At 42.3% G+C, this 25,364-nt stretch overlaps 1 protein-coding gene across 1 annotated transcript; it reads left to right on the forward strand.

Annotated features, from left to right (window-relative positions):
- The first annotated feature begins 1,718 nt into the window (after positions 1 to 1,718).
- On the forward strand, positions 1,719 to 24,549 carry LOC132883642 (cytochrome P450 2J2-like). The gene is made up of 10 exons (XM_060917520.1): positions 1,719 to 1,769; positions 11,963 to 12,241; positions 12,548 to 12,710; positions 17,597 to 17,746; positions 17,941 to 18,098; positions 22,959 to 23,135; positions 23,250 to 23,391; positions 23,545 to 23,732; positions 23,813 to 23,954; positions 24,067 to 24,549. The coding sequence occupies exons 1-10, from the start codon at positions 1,761 to 1,763 to the stop codon at positions 24,240 to 24,242; spliced, it is 1,584 nt and encodes a 527-aa protein (XP_060773503.1). The 5' UTR covers positions 1,719 to 1,760; the 3' UTR covers positions 24,243 to 24,549.
- The last annotated feature ends 815 nt before the right edge of the window (positions 24,550 to 25,364 follow it).

The following is a 25,364-nucleotide window of genomic DNA, read 5'->3' on the forward strand; positions in this document are numbered from 1 at the left end:
GATACAGTGATCCAGCTGAGATCATGAAATAATTGTTTTGTTTTCTCGAGATCACGGAATAACGGTTTTGTTTTCTCGAGATCTCGAATTAGTTGTGTTGTTTTCTCGAGATCCTGAATTAATTATGTCGTTATCTCGGGATAACAAGGTGAATAAAAAAAGATTATATGAAGGGCCTCTTGCGGCTTCCGTAAATATACACTCAAACAAAACAGCAGTAAAGGAGGAGAGGGGCGACAGCCCGAGGAAAGCCCCCACAGGAGCGCACAGCATTTGCAGCATAGGCTACCCAACTCAGTACAAGAACAAAGCACTTACAGTGTGTGCAGTAGGCTTCGTGCGCATTGTTCTGCACCTCTCGGAGGAAGGGGTAGGTGCCCTGTAAATCTTTGGAAAAGGTACATTTTCTTTTCGGCATAATTGCTGTGGCATTACTGCTGCTAGACAAAGAACATTCGCGCCAGTTAATGTTTATTTTATTGTTGCATGGCAACACGTTCTGTTGTCTGGAATAATGTGGCTAAATAAACACCCATGCCACAGGGCCAGGGGGCAGTAACCAGGAAAGTTTGCGATTCCTGTCAATTCATCAAAATAGTAAATGCAGACATTTCTCCGCTAATGATTCCCACGCTGCTCAGTCGCAAACGTCGCGAGTGGCGAAAACCGGGACATATCCGTGTCCCGACAGACTTTTGTTGGGATTCGGGACACACAAACCCAAATCGGGACTGTCCCGGTAAAACCGGGACATCTGGTCACCCTAGCTGTGGGGAGAGTGGGGAAAGGCCTAGCAGCATTTTTGGATACCAAATGTTTGTCATGTCTCGTTCAAAATGCTCATTGTCATTTCCATCTCTCATCTGTGTTAACTTTGTCTTATATTAAGAAAAGCAAATGTACACATGGGCTGTGAAAAACACTCTCATTTATTGGGTAAAACTTTGTGATTACATTTCCGTATTCACTTTACCCACCGGCATTCAAACTCCGGCACTTCCTGGTTTACGTGGTGAAACCGAGGGACTGTACCACTTGGGTCAGATAGAGGGGTTTCGTGGGTGGATGTTGGGTTGAACCATTTTGACAGGGGTGGGATTTATAGTAAAATGTTTTGAAAACAAAAGATACACGGTTCATAAAAACACTGACTGGATTCAGGTCAACTTGTCAGATCCCGAAGGATTTCGCAGTGATTTCAAAATCAACATCACTATTTAGAATTAAACTTCTACAACTCATCATTTCTATTAATTCATTTTTTACACGTTTTCTTTCTCTTTCAGCTTGTCGCTTTTCTTGTGAAAGATTTCTTCGCCTTTCTCTCACTCTTTCACCGCTTCTTTCCTTTTCTTCCTCTGTCAAAACTCTCTTTCTCTTCCCGGTTTTGACTTCATCTTTCTCTCCTTGGTTAACTTGTTCTGATATCCTTTTAAAGTGTGTAAAAATGATTATTATTTTGTTGCGTTGTTTGAGTTGTTCTTGGTGGAAAAACCCGATAAATATGAAATTATCTGTAGACAAAAATAATTTATGTAGGCACGCTCATGCTTCTCGTTCCAGCCAAACTCAAACAGCCAATCAGAATCGGGAGGGGCAGGGACGGACGGACGTACATGGCTGGGATCTCTGTGTGTCCATGAAAAATCAACTCGATGGGTTACCAGATTTTCTTAAGTATGGAGCCCCGCTAATAATTTAACTGATGTATGGAGAAGTTTAAATCCGGGAACCAAAAATTTACTCTTGGTTTAAGCCCAATGGGGAAAGTAAGTCGAGAATTGATTATTGGTTGGTCAGTGACAAAGTAGTGTGGTGCTGTGGGAGACGGCTGCTGCTCCAGTAGCTCTGTAGTTTTTAGCTCTTTAAACCTCTTTTTTCCACCTTTTTACTTTTATGCTCTTCTTACGAAGACATAGTGTGTTTTTCTTCATATCACATGGATTTTTGAACTGTAACACGCAACCAGGAGCCAGTTTTCTCACTTATTTGAGAGAGGAGCTGCTGGCCCTGAAAACAATGGGACGAGCCGGGATACAACACCCCATCCTGGCAGAGCTGAGGAGGAGACCCAGGGGCTGCAAAGCCGGGGCTAAGCTAAAGGCTAGGCTAGCGGACAACCAGCGGGGCTACAAGCCATTCATTCCCTCCGTTATCATGGGGAATGTGAACTCGCTGCCAAACAAGGTCGACGAGCTATCCGCACTGAACAACCAGCGGATTTACCGGGAGAGCAGCTTATTTATCTTTACGGAGACATGGCTAACACACCTCATACCGGATGCTAACAAAGACTTGCGGGGTTTCACTGCTGTGAGAGCTGACAGAGACACTAAAGCATGCGGGAAAGGCAAAGGTGGGGGACTCATCATCTACGTACGTGAACAACCGCTGGTGTAACCCGGGACATATCTCCGTAAAGACGGTCTTATGTTGCCCGGACTTGGAGCTGCTAGCCGTTAGCCTGTGGCCATATTATCTGCCGAGGGAGTTCAGTCACGTGATCACCATCTGTGTTTACATCCCTCTGAGGGCAGACGCAGCCACTGCATGTGAGAGGATTCACTCTGTCACAGCAAGGATGCAGACACAGCACCCTGAGGCATTTATGATCATTTCTGGGGACTTTAATCATGCTACTTTGGACTCTACTTTGGCTGCTTTTTACCAGGCTGTGAACTGTCCAACAAGGAACAACAGGACAATTGACTTGCTGTATGCTAATGTGAAGGATGCATACAGAGCCACACCCCTCCCCTCACTAGGGAAGTCTGACCACAACCTGGTTCATCTACAGTCAAAGTACATCCCCCTGGTCCAAAGGCAGCCTGCAACAACTAGCTCCATCAGGAGGTGGTCCCCTGAAATGGAAGATGCCCTCAGAGATTGTTATGACACCACGGACTGGGATGTGCTGCTTAGCCCACACTGTGAGGACACAGAGGGGCTGACACACTGTCTGATGGATTACCTCAACTTCTGTGCAGACGTGGTTTCCCCCACTAAGACTGTACGGTGTTACGCTAATAACAATCCATGGGTAACACAGGAAGTCAAAGCTGTCCTCAACAGGAAGAAGGCCGCCTACTGAGGTATTTCACTCACGTGACCAAGTCATGTGATGCTGCCATTTTGGACGGCACGGCTCGAATCAGTTTGAATGCGAGGAAGGCGACAAACGAAAAACATAAAAGAAAAAGGAGCGAGATGCAGAAAACACCTTCACTATCCAGCGACGTAGGGCATTTACAGGGCAAGCAGAGGGAGAGGTATTTGCAAAAATTGAGGTTAGCAGGCTTAGAGAACGACGTTTACCTGCTTCCACCAGGATTGTTCACTGACGTACGGAAGTACACGAAGCCCTCGTCTTTACCTGACTTCGGCCCACATGATCTGTATACCTATGTTGTTAAAAACCCATCGCCATACACAGGTATTGATCTGAAAGCGTATACGAGTTTGGATGCCTACAAATATTTTGTGTCAGGCTGGGTAACATGCCTACATCAGTGGGTCGTCCCTGGAGCCGGTGGTCGCCATCTGATTACAGCTAAGGTTTGTTCACATTTTCATTTACTTTCGGTCCTCAGGATAAACAAAATGTTATTAAATGTCATTGAAATAACTTCTTAGTCTGTTGAGACATGGCCCGTTATAAATTTGCTGTTACCAGGCAATGACCAAGAACTGTATTATTAGGGTCGGTGTAGTTGTAGCAGTGTATTAGCAACTAGCTGTTAGCACTAGCTAATGTCAACAACATAGTAGCTGGTATGTTACTGTAGCAATATTTACGTTCAGTCATTTGGATGACTGTTAAAACCTTTCAGTCTCAAGTTTTTCCTTTACTGGATTTACTAGTTTACTGAGCTAGCGCGCTCGGCCAAGCCGGGAGCCATCGCACGCTCGCCGGCCAAGCCGGGAGCCATCGCGCGCTCGCCGGCCAAGCCAGGAGCCATCGCGCGCTCGCCGGCCAAGCCGGGAGCCATCGCGCGCTAGCTCAGTAAACTAGTAAATCCAGTAAAGGAAAAACTTGAGACTGAAAGTTTTTTTTTTTAGATATTTTTTTGGGCTTTTTTCACCTTTATTGGATAGGACAGTGTAGAGACAGGAAATGAGCGGGAGAGAGATCGGGAAATGACCTCGGGTCGGAATCGAACCCAGGACTTATGGTATGGTGCCTTATCCACCTGAGCCACGACGCCCCTGACTGAAAGGTTTTAACAGTCATCCAAATGACTTGCTACAGTAACATACCAGCTACTGTTGTTGACATTAGCTAGCTTGCCGTCCAAAATGGTGGACACCGGGCGTCACGTGACCCTGTGACGTCAGGTGAAATACCTCAACAGGAGCAGGGACAGGGAGGCAATGAAAGCAGCACAGCAGGAGGTGAAACGCTGCATGAGGGAAGCTAAGGACAGCTACAGGAGAAAGGTGGAGCAGAAGCTGAAGGAGAACAGCATGAGGGAGGTCTGGGAAGGTGTGAAAACCATCACAGGCCATAACACAAATACCAGAGTCGTTGAGGGGACAGTGGAGAGGGCAAACGAGCTGAATGACTTCTTCAACTGGTTCAACCAGCCCACGTCCCCCCCACCCTCCCCCTCACTGCAGCCATCTCTCCTTCTTCCCTCAACACACCTCCCCCCAGTCATCGTGGCAGCCTCCTCCTCCCCCACCTCAACACAGGCTCCTCCAATTACTGCAGACCAGGTCAGAGGTCAACTGAGGAAGCTTCACCCCAGGAAAGCAGCAGGCCCGGACAAGGTGTGTCCCCGACTACTGAAGACCTGCGCTGCTGAACTGAGTGAACCACTCCAATGCATCTTCAGTCTCAGCCTGCAGCTGGGGAGAGTGCCCACCCTCTGGAAGACATCATGCATCGTTCCAGTTTCCAAGAAGAACCGGCCCAGCGAGCTGAACGACTTCCGACCAGTGGCACTCACTTCACATCTGATGAAGACGTTGGAACGTGTGTCACATTCAGAAGTTCACCGATGACTCAGCCATCGTGGGGTGTATCAGGGACGACAGAGAGGAGGAGTATAGGAGCCTGGTGAGGGACTTTGCCGTTTGGTGCAACAGGAACCATCTGCAGCTCAACACCTTGAAGACCAAGGAGCTGGTCATTGACTTTGGGAGGTCCAGACCAAGGTCACGACCAGTTCTGATCAAGGGAGTCATGGTGGAGGCTGTGGATTCCTATAAGTACCTCAGGCTGTGGCTGGACAGCATGCTGGACTGGACTTGCAACACCAACCACTTGTACAGGAAGGGACAGAGCAGGCTATACTTCCCGAGGAGGCTGCAGTCCTTTAACATCTGCAAGAAACTTCTGTGGATGTTCTATTAGTCCGTGGTCGCCAGTGTCCTGTTTTACACTGTAGTGTGCTGGGGGGGGAGCACATCCAAGAAGGACACATCCAGGCTGGACAAACTGATCAGGCGGGCTGGCTCTGTGGTCGGCATGAAGCTGGACTCTCTGGTGACGGTGGCAGAGAAGAGGATTATGGACAAACTACTGAACATCATGGACGACACTGGTCACCCTCTGCACACCGTCATCAGCAAGCAGAGGAGCCTGTTCAGTGACAGAATGCTCCTTTCCAAGTGCAGGACTAACAGACTTAAAAACTCCTTTGTCCCTCATGCCATCAGACTGTACAACTCCTCTCTGGGGGGGAGGAGGGGTAACAGGAGGACAGAGGACGGGAAGGAGCAGTAGCCTAGCCTGACAAAAAGCAATGCTGGACAATGTGCAATATAATATGCAATACCTCTCCTGCTGGACTTTTTTTCCTCTTTTATCTTATTCTTTTTTTTTTATTTGTATATGTAAATACTTAATTTATCTAGAAGTTTTTCTCTATTTTCTATTCTCTGTTTATCCTGTAATGATGCTGCTGGAATTTTAATTTCCCTGAGGGAACCCGCCCAAAGGGATCAATAAAGTTCTATCTAATCTAATCTAACATCATGGGATATGTTTCACAATCTAAAATCTCCAATGCTCCTCTATCAGCTCATTGTTTTATTGATCTGGTGTTAGAACCAACAATAAGGGAATCCAGAAACAAAGGATATTGGAAATTTAATGTCAAGTTGTTACAGGATGAGAAATATTGTGAAAAGATAAAAGAAATAATAAGGGATATTGGAAATGATGAATCCATCATTAGTGGCATTGGTAAATGGGAATTTCTCAAATTCAAAATTAGGGTATTTACTATTAATTTTAGTAAAGAGCTTAATTGAGTATGAAAGCAACCTACTTAGGGATATAAGTTTGTGTTGTAGTAAACCTGAACTAAATGAAACAGAAAAATAGGTTAATGGAGTTACAAGTCAAATTAGATTACCTTTATATTGAAAAAGCAGAGTGTGCCTTTATAAGGTCGCAAGCAAAATGGATTGAGGCAGGTGAAAAAATTCCTCATATTTTAGTAATTTAGGGAAGAAGAGACAAGTGAGAAAGTAAATATCATAGGGATATAGAAAAAGAGGTTTTTACCGTACATTTTACTCTAAGTTGTATACCTCAAATTACTCCTCGGTAGATATGGATAACTTTTTTGATAAAATCAAGAACCTTATCCCATGTATAGAGGAATCCTTTAAAGATCTTTGTGGAGCTGATATTAAAATTGAGGAACTAGACTCAGCTATTTTGAAGATGGCTTCAAACAAATCGTCAGGCACCGATGGGCTTACTGCCAATTTTTATCAATTCTTTTTTTTAAAGATTTTTTTTGGGCTTTTTTCACCTTTATTATTGGATAGGACAGTGTAGAGACAGGAAATGAGCGGGAGAGAGAGACGGGGAGGGATTGGGAAACGACCCCGGGCCGGAACCGAACCCGGGTCCCCGGCACGGCGCCCCATCCACCTGAGCCACGACGCCCCAATTTTTATCAAATCTTTTGGAAAGATTTAAGGAATTTATTGTTTAAAGCTTTAAGAGAGTGCATAGAGAAGAAAGACCTGACGTCTAGCATGAAACAAGGTGTAATTATGCTTATTCCGAAGTCTGGTAAAGATAAAAGAATACTTCACCTGAGACCAATTACACTGGTGAATACTGATTACAAAATCCTTTCAGGGGTCATTGCTGCTAACACTGAAGGTAGGCTTGCCATCCATAATTAATGAGACACAGTCAGGCTTTTTAAAAGGAAGATTCATCCATAATAACATGAGGTTGGTTTTAGATTTGCTTGATTACAGTGATTTAATTGATGAAGGTGGTTTTATTTTATTTTTAGATTTTTTTTTTTAAAGCTTTTGATTCTGTTGAACATCCTAGTATTTTGAAAACTTTGCATCAGTTTGGATTTGGAGGGAAGTTTAGAAGAAATATCGATATGTTATATAACAGAATTAGGCGGCACGGTGGTGTAGTGGTTAGCGCTGTTGCCTCACAGCAAGAAGGTCCGGGTTTGAGCCCCGTGGCCGGCGAGGGCCTTTCTGTGCGGAGTTTGCATGTTCTCCCTGTGTCCGCGTGGGTTTCCTCCGGGTGCTCCGGTTTCCCCCACAGTCCAAAAACATGCAGGTTAGGTTAACTGGTGACTCTAAAGTGAGTGTGAATGGTTGTCTATGTGTCAGCCCTGTGATGACCTGGCGACTTGTCCAGGGTGTACACCACCTTTCGCCCGTAGTCAGCTGGGATAGGCTCCAGCTTGCCTGCGACCCTGTAACAGGATAAAGCGGCTAGGGATAATGAGATGAGATAAGATATAACAGAATTAATAGCTCTGTTGCTCTTGTTCAAGATTTGGAATCAAGAGGGGCATTTGTCAAGGATGTGGTAGCTCCCCTTTATTGTTCATAATGGTTGCAAAAATGTTATCTATTTTGATCAAAAATAGTGAAATTGAAGGCCTAAATATATTTGGAAGTCAAATAATAATTAGCCAATTAGCAGATGATACAACCTTATTTTTAAAAAATGAAACTCAAATTCCTTTAGCCTTACAGTTGATAAATATATTCTCGAAAGTGTCAGGACTACAGTTGAATGTAGACAAATGTGAAATATTAACTTTACATGATTATCCCCTGCAACCATTATACACTATAAGGATTAAGAAAGATGTTAAGTACTTAGGTATAGTTATTTCTAAGGATAAAACAGCAATTGAGGATTTGAATATTGGGAAGAATGTAGATAAATGTAAATCAACTATGAATAGGTGGTTGCAAAGAGATATTACTTTGATAGAGTGTTATTGACCAAAATGGATGGTCTGTCTAGACTTATTTATCCAGCTTTATCTATATCTGCAAAGATGATTAACTCAATCAACAGTGTCAACTTTAATTTCATATGGAGAAACAAATGCCATTATATTCAGAAAAATGACATGGTTAAAAATTATGAAGAGGGGGATGTTAAAGCGATTGACTTTAATATTATGAATGGGGCTCTAAAATTAAAATGGTTACAAACATTTATTAGGAACAGGCATTCTTTTTTGGTTTATTGTCCCAAATGGAATTTTTCAGAAAATGGGGGGAATAGACTTCTTTCTTTGATGTGATTTTGACATTAACTCAGTACCAGTTAAACTTTCGACTTTTCATCAGCAAGTGTTACTCTATGGGAAGCTAATCTATAAATATAACTTCACTCCACATAATACACCAATTTGGAATAATAGATACATATTACTTGGCAGAAAATCTGTATTTTTAAGAATTGGGGTCAAAAGGGATTTAGGCAATTGCTCATTTCTTGGATGGCAATGGAAAGGTATACAACATGGAGAATTTTGTCAGAAATTTCAATTCAAATGCACAGTTAAACTGTATAATAAGATTATAAAAGCCATACCACTTTCTCTGAGGTCAGTGGTCAAAGAAGACATTGTTTATTCAAAGGTCTTTCTGCGACTAAGACAGCTTTGCATTGAGGGTCTTGATTTCTGTGTCTATAAATGTTCCAACAAGGTTGTGTCAGATACCGGTACATGCTGATGCGGGAATGTTATCCCAATCTAATCAGAAGATTTCATATTTTCAAAGGATTTGAAGTTGAAGAGGTAAAGATAATAAGAAAAATTATTTGTCATTTCTTCTTCCCCCTAAAGTTAAAGAAGTCAGTTTTAAAATCTTAAAAGAAATCTATCCGACAAATGAATTCCTAAGATTAAGATTTAATTTTGATGTAAATAATTGTGTATTCTGCGAGAAAGAAATTGAGGATCCAGAACATGTATTTTTCAATTGCAACTTAGTACAACCTTTTTGGAACAATATGCAAAGTTGGCTGCAGTCCAAAAACATTTATTTGTCACCTCTGACTATAAACATGGTCAAATTTGGTGTGTTTATTGATAATAGAAATCTAGATTTTGTTATTAATGTTTTATTAATACTTGGAAAATTCTTTATACATAAATGCAGGTATTTTAAAACAAAACCCTGTCTGATTAGGTGGAGGAATGAGATTAAGGTCCTAAGTAAGTCATTAAAGCTGATTAATGATAAAAAAGCCCTTAAATTGTTTTCATTATTTGATACCTTTAAGTTAATATGAGAAAGCCCTTTATATTTTATGTTTATTCTTTATTTTACTTTATTTTCTTATTATTTTTATTTTGCTCAACCAAAAGAAGGAACTGCATGTGACTTTGAAGTGCCTTGTTTGTTTGTACTTATATGTTCTAAATAAAGTTTTGGAGGACAAAAAACTAGTCTGTCGCGCTGGTATTTACGTCATTAATGTCGCACAATTAAAACGTGCCAGATCAGCCAGCTGGTGGGTTTTCAAAATAATAAATACATGCATGTATTTTTGTGATCAACCAAAAGATCAACCTTGTTTGACGGTGTGAAACAAGGGTGTGTGTTGGCCCCCACCCTCTTTAGCATGATGTTCTCAGCCATGCTGTCTGACGCATTCTGAGATGGCGACATTGGCATCAGTTTCAGGTTTAGAACTGACGGCAAGCTGTTCAGCCTCAGGAGGCTGCAGGCAAAGACCATAGTGTAGGAGGACATTGCCCGTGACTTCTTATTCACTGGTGACTGTGCACTGAATGCTGGCACTCAGTCTGAAATGCAGAGAAACATGGACTTGTTCTCCAAAGCAAGCAACGATTTCGGCCTGACATTCAACACCAAGAAGATCGAGGTGATGTACCAACCAGTTCCATCTAATCCCCACACAGAGCCATCAATTACAGTCAGCAGGCAAAAACTCTCAGGAGTGGACAAGTTTGTCTACCTCGGCAGCACACTGTCGCGATCCTGCAACATCAACAGCGAAATGTCTTACAGGATAGCAAGGGCCAGTGTGGCCTTCAGCAGACTTCAGGACAGGGTATGGGACAGGAGAGGCATCAGCTTGGAGACCAAAATAAAAGTCTATCGAGTGGTGGTCCTCCTGTCCCTTCTATACGCTTGTGAGACATGGACAGTGTACAGCCGTCACACCAAGCAGCTCAGTGCTTTCCACATGAGGTGCCTCAGGAAACTGCTGAAGATCAAATGGCAGGACAAAGTGCCAGACACTGAAGTGCTCAAAATCACAAACCTGGAGAGCATTCATGCAATCGTCATGTGCTCCCAACTGAGATGGGCTGGTCATGTCTGCCGCATGGACGACACTCACCTACCAAAAAGACAGTTGTATGGTGAGTTGACCACAGGAAAACGTTCCCACGGAGGCCAGAAAAAATGATTCAAAGACACTCTGAAAGCCTCCCTGATAGCCTGCAACATAAACACTGACACCTGGAAGGAAGAGGCTCAAATCCACAGCAGTTGGCGCTCCTTAGTACATTCAGGCATTTTTGCCTATGAAACAAGGCACACAGAGGAGCGAGAGTGCAAACGCCAGCAGCAAAAAAGCAGCTCCAGCTGTCAGACCGGCTCACCCTCAGCCTCATTTCCCTGTCCCCACTATAATAGACATTTCAAAGCGAGGATTGGTCTCTTCAGCTATCTTCGCACCCATACTGGCCAGTGATACCCGAAGTCATGGTCCTCTTCGCCAGCAAAGGACAAACATCATCAACATATTATACGGAGCGCATTTCCCACATTTAATCAATACAAAGTACCTGCATCTTTCAGGTTTTTTAAAATAAAGGCTGAATACCTTCTTCTTTGCCGCTGCCTTTTATTAAATCAAATTTGATACTTTTAAAGCCTAGGTCACAACCGGACGTATGATTTTTTGGCCGTGCGATTTTTGGCGTTTCCCAAATTGCTGCGGTTTTTTTGTTCGTGGAGAAAGACGCACGTTGGCCGTAAGTTTGTCTTGCAACCTGAAAAAACGTAAGTGCCCGTAGAGTTTGTTTGACATGACAAAGAACCTCTGCGGCCAGTCTACGGCTCGAAAATCAGCACATCACACCCGCGCCCTTCGTGCGTTTCTTGCGTTTTTTGCACATAGACCGGCCGTAGGAGCATGTATGGCCGGTTGTGACCGAGGCTTAATTTGATTTCTTTCAGCATGACTGCAATGCATGATGGGATATATTGCTTTGGTTAATGACCATCGGTTGTACACTACTTTTCATGATGCATTGTGGGATACTTTGAGGGCACTATTATATAGGGTGTAAATTTAATCCTCACTAAGGTTTCGGACAGCACTACAAAATGGCGTCCCCACTATATAGTGCCCTATATAGTGAGTAGAGAGCGATTTCAAACACAGTCCTTGTTTCCTTTCCAGGCTGCCTCTGAGGAAACAGTGGCAGTTAAGTGCCCTTACCATTCCCTGAGGCAACTAGTGAGAGCACAAACGTCCCCCCCCACCCCAATTTCCAACATAAACATAGCACCTCAAGACAACATACGACTTCTAATTGAAAACATAAATGTATACAGTATTAGTATAGTGTTTCTAATAAAGTGGCATGCGTGTAAAACAGTGAATTGGAAACAGCTTTTTTGGTAATTTTTTTTAAGAATTCAGACTGACTTACATAATCTCTTCCCTCTGCTCCAGTCCAGCAACGGGTCGAGAGTTCAAACAAACAGACAAAGGACAGAAACCTTCGCACACAGAGCAGACCTACCAGCAGAAGCCTCACACACCACAGCAATGCTCTTACACTACTTAGAGGAATACCTTGATTTAAAGAGCTGGCTTATAGGAGTTTTTCTTTTCCTACTACTTCTTGATATCATCAGAAATAAAAATCCATCTAATTTTCCACCAGGACCATGGTACCTACCTTTTGTGGGAAACATTTTCATGCAGCGTGACATCAAAACAATCGACAAGGTAACTTAAAAAGACCATTTTTCTTCATTTTTTTTAATCATTAAAAATTCTTGAGTAGAATAACTGCATTTTTACATGTATATATTTTTCTTTCTTACCAGCTATGGCCAGAAATGAAAAATCCCTTAAAAAGTTTTGTGTCAAAATAATAAATATTGCTTTGTGGTAGATGTATAGAAAATGTGTAAAAAAAATTAACCGTTCAAAATCTTTTTATTCAGTGTACCAAACCAAAGTTCTAAATATTTTTATATTCAGTGTACCATTACCTTTCAGTCTTTTCTGCATTATCTGTGTATATTTAAGCTTGTCGAGAAATATGGAGATGTTTTCAGCCTGCATTGGGGCAGTGAGAAAACTGTGTTTATCTCTGGACATAACATGGTGAAGGAAGCTCTCGTTACTCAGCTGGACAGCTTTGCAGACCGTCCTGTTATCCCTCTCTTTCACAAAATCTTTAAGGGACTAGGCAAGTAAAATATATAAAGTGATATGTGACATATGGGGTGGGGCATGTACTTGATTAATAAATATTGTATTTTTTCTCACCATTATTACCTGGTCTTTGATACCAAATTATAAAAAAAAAACTTTGATTACCAAACAGTAGATTATGTACACTATAATTTTTGAGGGTTTTTTTTGTCTCATTTGTTTGATACTGGTTGTCTATTGGATACAACACAAATCAAGCATAGCATAGTTCTGGCAGGCCATAAGCCTTAATCATCAAAATTAAAACAAAAAAGGCTTGAAATATTTCACTTTACATGTAATGAATATAGAATGTATGAATGTTTGTTTACCTTTTTGAATTAAATTACAAAAAAATATTAACTTCATGATATTCTAATTTTTTGAGATGCACTTGTATTTACAATGAAAATGCATGAGGTGGAAACATTACATCCCAATTTGCCCTTTGTTGTCTATGGAATGACATTTTTGTCACTGATATCTTTGAAGTGAATAGTCAGATTTGCTCAGTGTAATCTGACCAATTGACATGATAAACTTCTTTGTGTATTAGCACATACAGTGCCTTGAAAAAGTATTCATACCCCTTGAACTTTTTCATATTTTTCCACCTTACAACCACGAACTTAAGTTTTTTATTGAGATTTTATGTGATAGACCAACACAGAGTAGCACATAATTATGAAGTGAAATGAAAATGATAAATGGTCTTCAAATTTTTAAACAAATAAAAATCTGAAAAATGTGATGTGCATTAGTATTCAGCCCCCCTGCGTCAATACTTTGTAGAGCCACCTTTTGCTGCAATTACAGCTGCAAGTCTTTTGTGGTATGTCTACCAGCTTTGCACATCTAGACACTGAAATTTTTGCCCATTCTTCTTTGCAAAATAGCTCAAGCTCAGCCAGATTGGATGGAGAGCATCTGTGAACAGCAATTTTCAAGTCTTGCCACAGATGCTCAATGGGATTTAGGTCTGGACTTTGACTGGGCCATTCTAACACACGAATATTCTTTGATCTAAACCATTCCATTGTAGCTCTGGCTGTATGTTTTGAGTCATTGTCTTGCTGGAAGGTGAATCTCATTCCCAGTCTCAAGTCTTTTGCAGCCTCCAACAGGTTTTCTTCCAGGATTGCCCTGTATTTAGCTCCATCCATCTTCCCATCAACTCTGACCAGCTTCCCTGTCCCTGCTGAAGAAAAGCATGATGCTGCCACCACCATGTTTCACAGTGGGGATGGTGTGTGCAGGGTGATGAGCAGTATTAGTTTTCTGCCACACATAGTGCTTTGCATTTAGGCCAAAAAGTTCAACTTTGGTCTCATCCGACCAAAGCAACCTCTTCCACATGTTTGCTGTGTCCCCTACATGGCTTCTGGCAAACTGCAAATGGGATTTCTTATGCCTGTCTTTCAACAATGGCTTTCTTCTTGCCACTCTTCCAAAAAGGCCAGATTTGTGGAGTGTACGACTTATAGTTGTCCTGTGCACAGATTCTCCCACCTGAGCTGTGGATTTCTGCAGCTCCTCCAGAGTGATCATGGGCCTCTTGGCTGCTTCTCTGACCAGTGCCCTCCTTGCTTGCTCTGTCAGTTTAGGTGGACGGCCATGTCTTGGTAGGTTTGCAGTTGTGCCACACTTTTTCCATTTTTGAATGATGGATTGAACAGTGCTTCTTGAGATGTTCAGAGCTTGGGATATTTTTTTATCATCTAACCCTGCTTTAAACTTCTCCAGAACTTTATCCCTGACCTGTCTGGTGAGTTCTTTGGGCTTCATGATGCTGTTTGTTCTTCAGTGTTCTCTAACAAACCACTGAGGCCTTCACAGAACAAGTATATTTATGCTGAGAGTAAATTACACACAGTAGGACTCTATTAACTAATTAGATGACTTCTGAAGGCAATTGATTGCACTGGATTGTATTTAGAGGTATCAGAGTACAGGGGGCTGAATACTAATGCACACCACATTTTTCAGATTTTTATTTGTTTAAAATTTTGAAGACCATTTATCATTTTCATTTCACTTCACAATTATGTGCTACTCTGTGTTGGTCTATCACATAATATCTCAATAAAAAACTTTTAAGTTCGTGGTTGTAAGGTGGAAAAATGTGAAAAAGTTCAAGGGGTATGAATACTTTTTCAAGGCACTGTATGACAGCTATAAATAGTCATTAAAGTGCCAGAGTCTCTTTTCCGCTCATGACATGCAGCTTGTCATGTTACTGAGAAACTGCAAAGTGCAAAATTTTACAAGTCCCTGTAAATTTGTGGTCATGTGACTTTTGCAAAGCACTGATTCTGAGACTCCTTCCATAAATGTTAAATAAATGTCTCCTAAAAACAAACTTCACCACAACAACAATAATAAATTTTACTTTGTGAAACAATAATATAAAATCAATTTACTGTCAGTATCTGCCCTGTGTATAAGCTGTCACTATAGAAACAGTAATGTCTTTGAACGAGTTCATTAATAGAAACCTGTTGTTCATGTTACAACCAGAACTACATTCCGAGCCATGCTGTTATACAAAAATAATGCACAGCTTCTGACCAATCAGGTTTCAGCATTCAGCTGTGCTGTGGTATAGATTTGATATATTTTGTGGGCAAGTTCTGTGTTCACTCTTTCCCTTAACCTCCAAGGGATCATCTAACAAACGTCACTTGGGCTAAGAGAGTACTTCCCTGAAAGTGGCATCAGATTTATCCCAACAGACAAAGCCACGGGCAAATCAAAGACAGGATGCTAAAATGAGTACTGAAACCAGGCCCTACAGTTGTGGAGGACAGCGATAGTAGAGGCAGTGATGGAGTACAGGGAGAGGAGATGCTTCTGCACTGTCTACAGTATGCCTGAGAAAGAATCAGTCACTAACCTAGCTACAGGGTTAAACAAAACCTACCCAACACTGTACACATAACCCAATAAAATGACTGAATACATTCATCACAGTGTTTAAGTTGAAAAAAGACCCAGAATTTTTGTTACTGTACATAATATGACCTTTTATCAACTTCTCATCTCATCTCATCTCATTATCTCTAGCCGCTTTATCCTGTTCTACAGGGTCGCAGGCAAGCTGGAGCCTATCCCAGCTGACTACGGGCGAAAGGCGGGGTACACCCTGGACAAGTCGCCAGGTCATCACAGGGCTGACACATAGACACAGACAACCATTCACACTCACATTCACATCTACGGTCAATTTAGAGTCACCAGTTAACCTAACCTGCATGTCTTTGGACTGTGGGGGAAACCGGAGCACCCGGAGGAAACCCACGCGGACACGGGGAGAACATGCAAACTCCACACAGAAAGGCCCTCGCCAGCCCCGGGGCTTGAACCCAGGACCTTCTTGCTGTGAGGCGACAGCGCTAACCACTACACCACCGTGCCGCCCCTTTTATCAACTTAACAAATAAAAATAAAGAAATAATAGCATTCAAGCATTTCTAATACTCAAGATTGGTGAAATATTTTACATGCATTAAATGTAATCTTTTTGTATACATCAGCTAAAAATACAGTCTAATCCAGGGGTCACCAAACTTTTTTCTCTGGGGGCCACATTGTCGTTCCTGACTATGATGGGGGGCTGGAGTCGGGTCAGCTATATCAAATAGAATTGTATGACCCAGACAAATATGACCACCAGAAGGCCTTATTGTGTAGTAGAGATTACTAGCCTGGCACAGCCATCCCCACTACTATATCCACACTACTATATCCCACACTACTATATCAACACTACTATATCCACACTTGATTCCTGGCACATATTTGTTTATCTTTACTAGTGGTTTGCAAAAGTAGTAATCGAGTCTTCGCACTTTGTTTTAATTTGAAATACCACAGATATTCCATTTATTTATTTTCTAATAAAAATAACATCAAAGCTGTCAAGGTAAGAAACATCTGCTTAGTTGAGGTGATTGACACTGGCAAAGGTGAGTGGAAAATTATAAATTGTAGGTAGGCCTGTTGATATTATTAATAATATTTATAATAATTGTGTGCAGCACTTAACAAAGGTAAATATAGGCCTATAAAATAAATACATTTAAAAAAACAGTGAAATTATAATATGAGCAATAGATCAATAGATCACAGCAGTTGTGCTGTGTCCTGCATGTCATTGCTCTCATCCATGGCCAAAGCAAAAAACTCGAATTCTGACGCTTTCTCATTCAGCTGGTCATACATGTTGTCCCCCAAATCTTCGGTTCGCCTGGTCATAGTAGGTGCGGAGAGACTCACCGCGTTGAGCGCATCCTTCTTGTCGGGACACACCTCCTCGGCCACAGCAAGCATGCATACTTTAATAAAGTCCCCATCAGTAAACGGCTTTCCATGGGTAGCTAGTAGTTGAGCTACCTTATAGCTAGCTCTTACATACAAGACAAACTGCACAGTCCTTACACTGAATGAAAAAGTAATCTGTGGTCCACTGTTCTTTAAAAACTCTGCACTCTTTGTCAACTTTTCGCTGACCGCTAGCCATTTTGCTGTCCTGAACACTGACAGTTCTCTGCGCGTGCGCTGCCTGTCACTGCTTGATCATGAGCATATGACGAAAATTCGGAAAATATGAATAGTTCATTTTATAACTAAATATCAATTTTAATTGATAAAATCAACAAAATCCAAGATGCAGACGTTATTATTTGCCAAAAAGCAATTTAAAAAAATAGGCCATGACCACTTTTGGGGATTGCCTCATAGGGCCGGTTCAAGTGGTGGGGGGCAGAGGGGCTGGGGGGCCGGTCAAAGGGGGGTGGCGGGCCGGAGTCGGCCCGTGAGCCATAGTTTGATGACCCCTGGTCTAATTGGATACACTGAGACTTGTTCTGTCATGCTCTGAAGGTGTAGTTTTCAGTAATGGGTACCTGTGGAAAAACCAGAGGAAGTTTGTCCTCACAAACTTACGCCACTTTGGTGAAGGGAAGAAGACCCTAGAGCTGAGTATCCAGCAGGAGAGCATTTTTCTGTGTGATGCTTTTAAAGCAGAACAGAGTAAGTGGCCACTCCTAAAGTTATTATTTAGGAGATTCTTGGGGTGGTTTCTTTGGTAAAGCAGGTTTCCTTATTACTAAGAAATATAAAGTACCTCAGATCAGGACTATTCATTATAAATCATATATGATAAATAGACATATACAACCAAATTATGTATGTAGTGTACAAATCACATTTTTGTGCCCATTTAGGTCCTTTTGATCCTCAGTTTTTCCTGAACAACGCAGTGTCAAACATCATCTCTGCATTAGTTTTTGGTCACCGCTTTGAATATCATGATGAAAATTTCCAGAATATCTTGCGTTTGGATACTGAAGCTATTGCTCTTTCTGGTTCTACACGATCTCAGGTCAGTAGGCAGAAATTCTGCTCTTAGAGCAAATCAGTTTTTGGACCAGTCCAGTTTATTATCCAAGTACACCCCCAGGTACTTATATTCCTCCACTACGTCCACACTGACCCCTTGGACGTTAACAGGGTTCACTGGAGCCCTGATTCTCTTCAGATCAACCACCAGTTCTTTTGTCTTCGTCACGTTGAGCTGTAGGTGGTTCTTCCTGCTCCACGTGACAAAGTTGTCCACCACCATCCTGTACTTGCTCTCATCACCACCGGTAATACGTCCAACCACTGCAGAGTCATCAGAAAATTTCTGGAGGTGGCAGGTCTCCGTGCAGTAGTTGAAATCAGTGGTGTAGAGAGTGAAAAGGAAAGGAGAAAGGACCGTCCCTTGCAGAGCCCCAGTGTTGCTGATCACTCTGTCCGACACACGGCACTGCAAGCACACGTTCTGTGGTCTGCCAGTCAAATAATCTACAATCCAGGACACCAGTGGGGCACCTGCATTGCTGTCAACTTCTTACCCAGCAGAGCCGGCCGGATGGTGTCAAAAGCATTGGAAAAAAAAAAAAAAGATCCTCACAGTGCTGGCTGGCTTGTCCAGGTGGCCGTAGACTTTGTTGAGCAGGTAGATGATTGTGTCCTCTACTCCAAGACGGGGCTGGTAGGCGAACTGAAGGGGGTCAAGAAGTGGTTGGACCATAGGCCGGATCTGCTCCAGGATGAGTCTCTTAGAGATGAAAGTTTTCCGGATTTTCCCGGAATTCCGGGTTTTTAGATTTTCATAAAAATTCCTCCGGATTTTTTCCGCTAATGACAATTTTTTTTATTAGAAATCCGGAAATGTTATCATGAAAAATGCTCGAAAACGCGTCGCTGTTTTGCTTGCATGAGCGCAGCCATTTTGAACCACTGTAAACAACACCCACCCCTCCCCTTCGCTTTCTCAAGACCTCGCGATGTCTCAGAGGTATCGATAGTAAACGAGAATGGAAACCCGATCGTAAACGTGCACGTGTGTTCACAAAAGGGCGATTACTCATTGATTGTCGAGTATTTGTATAGCGCTTTGTGTAAATTTATCCATCTGTAATCAGCCAGGTACAATGTTCAAGCAGGTAGACAGGCATGCTGACCTACGTGCCATTGACGTGGGTGTAAGGAATGTGTTCAAGTGGTCTTGGCTTGAAGAAAAAGACCTGAATGGAGATTTTTTTGTCTGACTACATCAGAAAGCTAGATAAACCTGGTAAGTAATTAGATCTAATTACTTTGTAATAATAGCATGGTATTATTATATTAACATCAGACAACCGCAATAGTTTTAATAGATACTGATAAGATTAGATATTGAGTGTATTTAATTTAAACATTTAGACTACGTTTAGACTGCACCCTGAAACGACCCATATCTGATTTTTTTTGCCCATATGCGACCTGTATCCGATTTGTTATTGACAATCTGAACGACACAGATCCGATTTTTTCACATGCGACCCAGGCCGCTTGGATATGTGGTCCTAATTCCGATGCATATCCGTTATTTTCACATGTGACTGCAGTCTGACCGGACAGGTCGCATTCATGCGACCTACATGCCATCAACAAGAGACAAATGTCACTATTCTGCATTGGCTAATCCCGCCTCTTTGGTGGAAAACAACAACATTTGTACAGTTTTCAGAATTTAAATAGACTTTTATAGAATTGATCAAGCTAATGGTGGATTTGGTAGGGACCTGGATGTTAAATCATCCTGTATTACAAGATTATAAGATTGTTCTGGAAATTTCCAGTAATTTGACACCTTCGGTCTCATTAGTCTGCTGCCCACATTAATCAGATTATTGTGTGAGTTCCACCGCCGCCACAAAAACCACATCGCCAGGTCTCGCCTCATCTCCATGCTTTACTTGCAAACTTGAAAAGTGCGCTTTTTTTTTGTTTACGTATTACGTAGATGTGCTTATTACGTGTCAATTTGCGCATGCGGGACACTTTTGGGTCGTTTTCCGCTCATATTGGAGATCGCATACAAGTCTCATATAATTGGTAATGTGAATGGCCTAACAAAAAAATTGGATTTCACAACAAATTGGATATGGGTCATTTCAGGCTGCAGTCTGAACGTAGTGTTAGTCAAGCGGTTCGAGTTGTACTGTGTACTAAGTCAGTCAGTATACATAATAACGTTTATTTCACGTGGTTTCAATCGATGTCTTACAGTTACTATGATTTTTAATAAGTTGTGATTGTGAATTCGGGCATCTAAGCCGCGAGAAACGGCGAATCATTTATCTAAACTGATTTGTGTATTTTTAATAATACTATAGATCTATATATTCGACAACACGAATTAAATTTGATATTTCTGACATGTTAATCATTAATGTACATGAAAGAAAAAGGCTTAAAAGTTATAACTTGTTTTAGTGAAAATACGTACTAAAATGCACTAGAATGCAGGGTTTTGCGTGTTATGTTATTAAAATATTTTCGGGGGACGTTGCCCCCCCCATTTCAGGGTTTTTTCCTTTGCTCCACTTTCATCTCTAGTCTCCCAAGGGTCTTCATAATGTGTGAGGTCAATGTCACTGGGCTGTAGTCTTTGAGGTCGCTGGGATGCGGCTTCTTCGGTACAGGGATGAGGCATAATGTCTTCCACAGCACGGGGACCCTCTGAAGACCCAGGCTCATGCTGAAGACATACTGACGTACTCCACTTAGCTGGAGGGCACAGGTCTTCAGGGCCCTGGGGCTAACACCATCCAGGCCTGCTGATTTTCCTGCATGGAGTCTCTTCAGCTGTCTTCTCACTTGCTCCTTGCTGATGATCAGTGTGGGGGTGACGGGTGGGGGAGGAATGAAGGTATTTCTTGGGGGGGGGGTGCTCAGCCAGGGGGTCTGTTGAGGAGGTGCGAGCGAAGTCATGAAATGGGGATGAGGTTGGGCAAGAAGAAGTGGGGGAGGGGAGAGAATGTAAAGTGTGTGGTTGTAACCATCCTGCAGAAGAGTGGTGGTGGTGGGCTGGGGTCACGCCATCGAATCTGTTAAAGTAGAGATTCAGCTCATTCGCTCTTTCCACATTGCCATACACTCCTTCACTGTTGGTTGGCTTGTAACCAGTGATGGTCTTCATTTCACTCCACACCTCTCTCTTGTTGTTCTGGTGGAGTTTCCACTCCAATTTCCTCCTGTACTTATCCTTGGCCTCCCTGATCGTTGCTCTCAGTTCATGCTGTACTCCTCGCACCTCCTCCTTGTTGCCAGCTCTGAAAGCCCTCTTCTTCTCATTTAAGAGGGCTTTGATGTCTTTCGTTACCCATGGCTTGTTGTTGGGGTAACAGCTAACAGTCCTAGCTGGGACAATGGTGTCCACACAGAAGTTGATGTATCCCGTGATGCACTCTGTGAGCCCATCAATGTCGTCTCTGTGGGGCTCACACAATGTCTGCCAGTCTGTCACCTCGAAGCATCCCTGCAGTGTCTTGTTGGCCTCGTCTGTCCATCTCCTCACTATCTTTGATGTGGTGGGCAGTCTCTTCACCAGAAGCACATAGCAGGGGGAGAGGTAAATCAGGTTGTGGTTTGACCTGCTCCCCTGTAAGCCTGTAAGCCTCTTTAACATTAGCATACAGCAGGTCTATTGTTATTCCATCTCTGGTAGGACAGTTCACAAATTGGGTGAAAGTGGAAAGTGTTTTGTCCAAATTAATAAAATCACCTGAGATAGCAATGAATGCACTCGGGTGTTGAGTCTGTAGCCGGGCTATTGCAGAGTGAATAGTATCACAAGCAGTGTTTGGGTTTGCAGAGGGGGGAACATAAACAGCCACCATGATAACATTAGAAAACTCCATGGGCAGATAATATGGACGAAGTCCGACAGCACACAGTTCAACATCCAGGCTGCAGATGCGCTTCTTCCCTCTCTGGTAGGACAGTTCACAAATTGGGTGAAAGTGGAAAGTGTTTTGTCCAAATTAACATGATTAAAGTCATAAACTTTAATAAAGCCTACTTTAACAGATTCGATGGCGTGACCCCAACCCACCACCACCACTCTTCTGCAGGATGGTTACAACCACACACTTTACATTCTCTCCCCTCCCCTCCACCTTTGCGCTTACCGCTCCTGGAGCAGTCTCTGTCCACACGCACCGTGTGAAAGCCCTTAATTGTAGCATTGTCATCGGGAGCATCCCGGTGCAGCCATGTCTCCACGAAGCACATTAAACTGCACTCCCGATACTCCGTCTGACTCTGGGCCAGTGCTGTCAGCTCATCCATTTTATTCCCGAGGGACCTCACGTTCCCCATGATGATAGAGGGGAGACATGGCTTATAAGATTTTTCAATAAGCTTCCATTGTCTCAAAGCTACCCTCTTCCTCCGTAGCTTCTTATTTCCTCTGCATCCTCTGTGTGTTTTCCGCCAAATTTCTGCAAGGATCTCTTCCGGTCTTATCGCTAGAGCGGCCGGCTTCAGTTCAATCAGCTGATCCCTGGTGTAAACAATGTGGGTGGCGTGGAGTTGTTGCGTGGCTGCGCTGAAAAAAAGTTTTGCGACTGCGAGCAAAAACACCAAAACTCTTGCAACCCTCATAGTGGCTTGATTACAGTGTTATGGTAACGGAAAAAAAAGAAGATAAGACAAGTAGAAAAAATAGAGAAAAAGGATCAGGAGCATTCGTTGCAGGCTGCACGCGAGCTGGCGCATGCGCACTTCCTGGATTATCTTACATGGAATGTTACTTTTGGAATTCTTAGTTGTGACCAGTTTATTGTGTGATGCTTCATTATGTGATGTATTCACAAATACCGTAGATTCACCACTGTTTTATTTTTGTGTCCTCTGTGGCATGTGGTAGCTGTATAATGCCTTCCCTCGCCTCTTTGAATACCTTCCTGGCCCTCATCAGAAGATTTTTGCCAACTATGTGAAAATAATAGAGTTTGTAAAAGAAGAACTGAGAAAACACCAGGAGGACTGGGATCCCTCAAATCCTCGGGATTACATAGACAATTTCCTTCTAGAAATGGAGAAGGTTTGTTTAAGATCTTAGCACATTTTCTCTGGAATAGTATGTGGGTCTGAATTGTGCAAAAAAAAGGCACAAAACACAAACACAAAACACAATGTTTAACACTTCTCAATTTAGAAAAAGAGTGATCCTGCAGCTGGATTTAACACTGATACATTATTACTTACAATGCTGGACATATTTGAAGCAGGGACAGAAACCACATCCACTACAATACGCTGGGGTCTTCTCTTCATGATGAAGTACCCTGAGATACAGAGTAAGTACATGCATATGCCTACTCATAAACATCACAAGTCAGTACTTACAGATGAACATGGAGAAAGAGTTTGAGTCTGAAAAATATGCACTCTTCCATTCAATTTGCTGCACAAACATTTTTCAAATTATGACTATTATCTTATTTTTTCAGAAAAGGTGCAGGCAGAGATAGACGAAGTGATTGGGCAGTCACGCCAGGCCAGCATGGCAGACAAACCCAACATGCCCTACACTGAAGCTGTTATTCATGAGATTCAAAGGATGGGCAACATTGCGCCTCTGGGTATCCCCAAGATGGCCTCTAAAGATACAGTACTGGGTGGATTCTTCATACCAAAGGTTTGACCTTAATCACATTAATAAAATAATAATTATGAATACACAAATACAATTTAACTTTTTTTTTCTCTCATCATCAGGGTACGTCTATGACTACAAACCTGTCATCTGTGCTGAAAGACAAAAACGTATGGGAAACACCAGACACGTTTAATCCAGGACACTTTCTGGATGATCAAGGCCAGTTTCTGAAGAAGGATGCTTTCATGTCCTTTTCAGCAGGTAAAGCAAATAGGCAATGCTGTATAGATGTCTGACAAATGCACAATACAAAAATGGAATAATAGTTAATCATAATAGTTAGATTAAGACATCTCATTTATGCATTATGCAGGTAAGAGAGCATGTGTGGGGGAGCAGCTGGCTCGTATGGAGCTCTTCCTGTTCTTCACCTCTCTACTGCAGTGCTTTACATTCTCCCCTTGTCCTGGACCTGAGCTAAGCTTGGAGGGCCAGCTGGGCTTCATAAATGCACCCAAACCCTACCGCATGTGTGTGACCCCACGCTAAGAGTCCAGACACATTTATGTATGTTTTTAAGCTAGCTGATGTATGAAATCATATCCTGACCCCATGATCGGATTCTGATCGGATGATCGGATTCTGGCTAAGGAGGCGGTCGAGGAGATACAAGCGGCTGTGCACAGGGTTGAGTCTGCGTCGCCGGATGCGTTTGTGGAATGTCTGGGGATTTTAACCACTGCGCTGTGAAAATAAGTGGGTCATACTACTACCAACACGTCAAGTGCAACACACGGGGACAAACCATATTGGACCACTGTTACTCAAAGGTCAAGGACGCATACAGATCCAGAAGTCTGCCTAGTTTGGGCAAGGCGGACCATAATCTTGTCCTGTTGTGTCCTAAATATGTCCCGCTGGTTCAGAGACATAAGAAGAGGACGATAACGGTGAAAAAGACTACTTTGGAGGCGATCGAAAGATTACAAGATGCGTTTGACACAACAGACTGGTCTGTCTTTGAAAATAGTGCCATGGACATTAACGAACTTACTGAGTCAGTTTGTGATTATATAAACTTTTGCAATGATGTGGTTATAGAGGAAAAGAGGGTTAAGGTGTATGCCAACTCTAAACCTTGGATAAATTCTGAAATTAAAAGGTTAATTAATGAAAAACGGAAGGCTTTTGCTAAAGGTGACAAAGTTACATTGAAAGGGATTCAGAAAGAACTCAGAAGGGAAATCAACAAGGAAAAATACAGATACAAATGTGAAATAGAAAATTATTTTAAAGAGAATGATATGAAGAAGGTCTGGGAAGGAATGCGGTTAATGAGTGGATATGTAGGGAAAGGGAAGACAGACAAAATTCAGCTAACTGGCACAATGAAATATGCCAATGACCTAAATAATTTCTATAACAGATTTGACAAAATAGATTTTTCTGAGGAAAGATTGAGACTAAGAGAAACTATTGGGAGGAAAGAGGATAATTATGCCTTGCAAACAAATAAACAGGAGGTGTATGGGATGCTTGTGCAACTGAAAGCCACTAAAGCAGCAGGCCCAGATGGACTGTCTCCAAAGGTGTTAAAAGGTTGTGCCTTCCAATTAGCAAGTATTTTTTCCAGTATTTTTAACTATTGTTTTTCTCAAAATGTGTTACCTG

This window comes from Neoarius graeffei, chromosome 3 (assembly GCF_027579695.1).
Source record: "Neoarius graeffei isolate fNeoGra1 chromosome 3, fNeoGra1.pri, whole genome shotgun sequence".
NCBI lineage: Eukaryota > Metazoa > Chordata > Actinopteri > Siluriformes > Ariidae > Neoarius > Neoarius graeffei.

Coding starts and splice junctions, on each gene's coding strand:
- LOC132883642 (XM_060917520.1), top strand. Junction 12,711..17,596: donor CAAAATCTTTAAGGGACTAG/GCAAGTAAAATA, acceptor CATGCTCTGAAG/GTGTAGTTTTCAGTAATGGG. Junction 17,747..17,940: donor TGCTTTTAAAGCAGAACAGA/GTAAGTGGCCAC, acceptor GTGCCCATTTAG/GTCCTTTTGATCCTCAGTTT.